The 6000-nt window shown below is 38.0% G+C and overlaps 1 protein-coding gene across 5 annotated transcripts in view; it reads left to right on the plus strand.

The window, feature by feature from the left end:
* Nucleotides 1–2571, plus strand: part of ICE1 (interactor of little elongation complex ELL subunit 1) — a 40955-nt gene extending 38384 nt beyond the window's left edge. For all 5 annotated transcript variants that reach the window (XM_027675928.1, XM_027675931.1, XM_027675932.1 and 2 more), the window contains 2 exons: nucleotides 684–782; nucleotides 1686–2571. In XM_027675928.1, the coding sequence (XP_027531729.1) occupies nucleotides 684–782; nucleotides 1686–1867 (281 nt within the window). In that variant the 3' untranslated portion in view covers nucleotides 1868–2571. The remainder of the gene's footprint in view (nucleotides 1–683; nucleotides 783–1685) is intronic.
* The last annotated feature ends 3429 nt before the right edge of the window (nucleotides 2572–6000 follow it).

Consider the following 6000-nt stretch of genomic DNA (forward strand, 5'->3'; position numbering starts at 1 on the left):
ATACTGACATGTTTTATGTATTTGAAATTAAATCATCTGTACCTACATACAGAATCATAGAAATCCTGAATTGGAATGGACCCACTAGGATCATCAAAGTCCAACTCCTGACCCTGCAGAGAGACAGCCCCAGGAATCACACCTTGTGCCTGAGCATTGTCAAAATGCTTCTTGAACCACTCTCTGAGTGAAAAATCTTTTCCTAATAGCTAACCTAAACCTCCCCTGACACAGCTTCATGCCATATGGTTTATCGCAAAGTGTGTAAAAATAAAGTTTTATATGCAACATAATACCATAGTAATTTTAAGTTATATTAATTTATTTGGGATCTAGAAGGCATTTGAGGTACATAGATATAGTTTGAGTTTCAATAAATATTTTCCACAGGGAAGTTATATAATATTGTTTGTTAAACAAAAATTGCATTCTTTATGATTTTAACACTTAAAAACTGCAAACCTGTGGGAGTTGGATCAATCTGATGAAAAATGCCTTGGGATCTTTAGTTACAAAAGGAATAGGACAACTGTTGTTCCCAAGACAACATGGTAACAAGAATGACTATTTTTTGTAATTGAAATTTGTATTTACTATTGATACTTGAATAATCAGGAAGTCTACAAGTTAGGAAGTTGACTGTCTAAATAGTCAGATACATAATAACCCTTTTTTTCTTTCAGGTCGATTGGGCCAAATAGGTTTGAAGGAAGGATATCTTGCTGCAGTGAAGAATATTAGTTCTGTAATTGGACTGTTTGTACAGCATGCAAAAGAGGAAGGTAATGTTTATTTTGAGGAACTTGAGTGTAATATCTGCAATGCGAAGTTTTGCCAATGCCAGTATATAACACAAATTGAGACACACGTGTCAAAACAGCATGTTTTTGCAGTTTATGCTAGTGCATTATAGGTCAAACAGTTTTCAGTTTGAGTCCCTTTCTCTTCTAAAGTTAATGAAATATTAACAGTATTACCTTCTGTTTGAGATAGAGAACAATTCTGAGATGGTTTTAGCCACCTTGGAATTAGACTGTTTCATGTAAGAGCCAATAGCTACATTAGAGAAGTTAAAGGGTGGTCTTAACTTGAGCAGCAATAGCTAATTTTTTACCTTAGCAATTCATGCTGAAGCTTACTGCTAGCAAGATTGTTGTATGGGAGAAAGACAGCCCAAATTCTTGACTGAGACAAAGCAAGGCAGTTAGGGCAGCAGAGATCTACATTGCTAAGTTATTCTGGATGACAAGTACATTTTGCAGTGAAGCACTGGTTGATGTCAGGGAGCTGTTTTGAGCCACCTGTATAGCTTCTCTTCCTTGCAATCTCAAGTTCTTCCAAGTAAGTGGTATATGTCTGTATCTGTTTCAGACTCAGTGTAAACCTGACTGTTTCCATAAGTCTGATCACTCTTAACAAGAGTAAAATCACTAGATACTCAACTCTTTTATGCCCTTTGAATGCTGAAAACTTGCTGAATTGAGAAGACTAGAAAGTGCTAGTATAAAATGTTATGGAATTTGTGTGTAGGTTGTCATCTTGCTACATTCTGGTTTTAGACATCACAAGTGTTGATGTGTTTTATTTCCAGTTCTTGAACTAATAGTTTCTTTAGATTCAGAATTCCCAAAAACATTCTTGCATATCAAAGTTTCTATGAGCTGATTTGTGTTAACTTTTTGCAGGTGTTCCCTGGGGTGTGCAGCTGGCAGCCATATATTCACTCTGTGACTTGGGTTCAAGTAATCCAGAAGGTATTGTTGAGGCCATCCATGCTTGGAGAGCAACAGTTCTTAACAACATCCCTTCTGCTGTCATAAGTGGCATAGCTGAAATCACTTCTCTATGTCAAATGGAGCTAAACTAAAATCTAGGGAAATGGACTGATCTAAAGGAAGAAGTGCCTTACCAACTAGGCAGTAGTTGGTTCCAGTTAAAAACAATACAAAGTGGCGTGTCTTCTTGTATTTCATGTTTTTAAACAGAATGTCTGATCATGCAAAGCAAGCTCAAGTATTTTATTTGGCTTTTCTGTTTGAGGGAAGAGTTTTTAAAAAATAATTTAAAATACTTACTTTTCAGTGATCTGAAAACCAGTGCATCTTCAACTTCTGAGATATTTGATGTCAATAAAAATCAGTAATACTTTTCATTCTTTTCCTTCCATCAATTTGGAGTATGGGCTATTTGACACAACAGAAAATTCAGCCTGACTTGGAAACCTAGCTCTATTATTTTGTACTCTATTTATAAAGTAACCATTCAAATAGCTGAACTTTGCCCATATTCTGCTTTATTTTGCTTGGGTAATCTCATAAACTTAACTTAAAATATCTGTGCAAAACAGGTAGGAATTGACTTTTTGTGTAGCAATCATGTATAGAATAACAGTAATATTAAATCTCTCAGCTTGTATATATGATGTATTCTAATGTGTCTCACATTTGGTATTGTTCCACTTGGGAAATTTTGTGTATGTAAATAGAGATTTGGTTCAAAAAAAATTCATGTTTGTAATGGTAGCTTACTAGACTCTGTTTTTGTATCTTTCATAATAAAAGAGAAAAACACCCTTGTGTTTTTGTTGATCTGTTTAAATAACACAGAATTAACTGTTATTTCTGGTAATAATGGCCAGTCTTCGCGAACGAAGATCTGGGGAAAGGTCTTTTACAAGAAAGGTCTTGGACAATGGCAGTGAGGTCCTCAGGACGTAGGTTTGTTTAGAGTGACCTTCTCATAGATGGATGGCCTCACAGGGCTAACGGGTTCCATCTGCCCGGGAGACCGAGGAATCAAACCCGGGTTGCAGCGGTGAGAGTCCTGCATGCTAACCACTAGGCCACCAGGGACCCCTGGTCCAAGCTTGCTTGGCCCCGGCAGATGAACCTTAGGATTAAAGGGTGGGCTCAGTTCAGCGCATGCTGTGTCTCACCTAAAAAATCCATGGCACAGGCTTGAAAGGTAAAAGACCTTTCCCCAAATCTTCGTTCGCGAAGACTGGCCATTATTATTTATTATATTAACTGTTATTTCTAGCTTATATAGATACTACTTTGGGGGGCAGGCAGTAATTATCTGATGAGGTAATTTCACTGAATGAATTGCCCATAATTGCAATTCTGGCCACTGGAAAGAGAGTACATTGTATCTCTCCAGAATTTTCTGGTATGCTTTGAGGGCTTGGGAGGTAGCTTAAAAAAAACATTGAAAACATCTATTTTCACTCTGTGATTGTAACCAAGTGAAGGGGTGAGCTCTGCTAATGCAGGTTCTCAATTGTAGTGGGTTTGTGCCCAGTTCAGAAGTTCAGTTTCAGAAATTCACACACAAATGCATACACCCCGAATTATCTGCCACTTGTCTGTACCCACAATTTTAACTGTTTTTCACATAATGCAGAAAAGCAATACGATATTTTTTATGCAAGGATCTATTTAATTCTGCTTCAAGAACAGTAATTTTACCAGACATGCTGTAGTCCCGGCCTCTGTAGTCTTGTAAATATGTTTTTTGCCATGACTAAAGGCCACAGATTTTGTACCAACCTGGCAGTGCATGGTTTCAGGACTGTCCTGGCCTGTGCTGGTTGTAATTTGTAAATTTGTCAAGTGATTACCACCTCATCTGTTTTAGCTTTAGTTCTGGGAATATCCCATCTGGTGAAAGTCTGACATAGCTAAGTAGTCAATGCATAACCAACAGCCCTTTGTGTTAAGTAGGTTGAGAGAGGTCAAACTGCAACTTTCAACCTTTAGCTGGAAAGGAGTGAAAAGGGAGAAGGTTGAGGTGAGAAAACTTACAAATACAGCCCATTTCAGGTGGCCTAGAAATACATGAGGGAGTTTTCTCATCTTTTAAGCAAAAAAGCCAGACAAGAATGGTGGTAGTACTGCATCAAATTGAGTGTGTTGAGGGTAATTTCTTAATCCAGGTGATAGATCAGAAAAGAACTTTCTAAGGATGTTTTCCTTAAAAGAGCTTTCAATTCCCATATATAAGAAACAAGGCAGGAAAAGAAGACCAGCACAGCTGAGTAAGGACCTCCAGCCAAATGAAAGTGTAAGAAGAAAGTGCACAGGCAGTGGAACGAGGGACATGTATCGTGGGGAGAATACAGGGATGCTGCCTGGATGTGTAGGGATAGGATCAGGAAAGCTAAGGGACAGCTGGAGCTGAATTTGGCATGGGATGTGAAGAATAAGAAGAGCTTTTGCAGGTACATTGATCAGAAAAGGAATATTAAAGAAAATGTTCACACTGTGGTAAATAAGACAGGAGAGCTACTGACAATCAACACGGAGAAGGCTGGGGTACTAAAAAACTTTTTTACATCAGTTTTCAGTGGTAATCCCTCTTCCAACTCCAAACTTCAAGTCAGGGTTAGAGGAAGATTACTTGAGGAACCTGAACATAAATAGGTCCATGGGACTTGATGAGATACATCCCATGGTCTTGAGAGAATCATATTTGGAAAGTTATGGCAGTCAGGTAAAGACCCCAGTGACTGAAAACAGGGAAACCACATCCATTATTAAAAAGAATGAAAAGGAAGACCCTCAGAACTACAAACCAGTCAGTCTCACTTCTGTGCCTGGTCAAATCCTGGAGAAGTTCTTCCTAGGAGACGTGTTGAAACATACAGAATACAGGGAGGTGATCAGAGACAGCCAATATGGCTTCACCAAGGGCAAATCATGCTTCAGTGGAGAAGGGAATAACTACAGATGTGATTTACCTTGACTTCTGCAAGGCCTTTGATATGGCCCCCACAACAACTTGTTGCTAAATTGGAGAGATATGGGTTTAACAGATGGACTGGTAGATGAATAAAGAACTGGCTAGATGACTACATCCAAAGAGTTATAGTCAAAGACTGGCAACAAGTAATAAGTGGTATCCCACAGGGACTGTACTGAGACCAACAGTGCTTAATACCTTCATGAATAACACAGGCAGTGGGATTAAGTGCACCCTCAGCAAGTGTGCTGATTACACCAAGAGGAGTTGTGCAATTGATTCTCTGGAGAGAAGGGATGCCGTCCAGAGGGACCCTCATAGATATAAATAATATAATTGAGCAAATTAAAGAAGATACAATGAAGATCTACACCATAGCTAACTAGGCAAATTTAAAATAAAGTTTTGCACTGTTAACTTCTGTCTCTCTGACTGGAAATAGAGTTTAAACACATCTCATTCTATTCTACTTTTTGTGAAGCCATCAGTATTTTAAAAATATTTCTAAGCTTGATGGCTAAAGACTAAGATGGTAGAGTTAGGCAAACAGCCTATATTTTCTTCCTACTCTCAATACTCCAGAAAGGAAATGCTCACCACTCCAAAAGAAGTATTCTGTTGATATCCATCTGGTAGAACACAGAGGAGGTAGATAGGATTGATAAGCAGGCAAGGCTAAACCATGACTGTTTCAACTTAAAATAGGTGGGGAAAATAAAAATGTATTAGTGTAGAAAAGTCTAGGCCATTTAATTTAATCTCAGTGTGCTCTGTTGAGAAGTCACCCTGAACTCAAGCAACAGCTTTGAGCACTGGAGTGCCATAGTTGGGTTCTGAAAACAAAAAGTAGAAGGTTTTTTAGTATATTTATAAAAAAATGGAAAAGTAGTATCTTCAGAAAACTTTGAAACTATTCAGTTCCTTAAGTTATGTGTGTTCTTGTAAGAGCTGACATAAGAAAGAAACATCAACAATGGTCATGGAATTGCTTTCACTGGCTATCAGCTGGTAAGGACTGCTGTGTGAAATGCTGGGATACACCACTAGCAGAAATGACAGTGAATAGAGTAGAAATAATTGACAGGGAAAGAAATGAAAGGAAAGTTACCTTTGAAGACCTCAACTCAGCTTAAATTGGAACTTGAGATCCTGAAAGAAATCAAGATGTTAAATGTAAATAAAGGTTAATGCAGGAAGGGGTTAACGTAGTAGGTGATCTACCAGTTATCTCTCAAGATTAAGACTAGAAAATTGTTGTTA

Source organism: Neopelma chrysocephalum, unplaced genomic scaffold (genome assembly GCF_003984885.1).
Source record: "Neopelma chrysocephalum unplaced genomic scaffold, ASM398488v2 Primary Assembly neopelma1_26, whole genome shotgun sequence".
Classification (NCBI taxonomy): domain Eukaryota; kingdom Metazoa; phylum Chordata; class Aves; order Passeriformes; family Pipridae; genus Neopelma; species Neopelma chrysocephalum.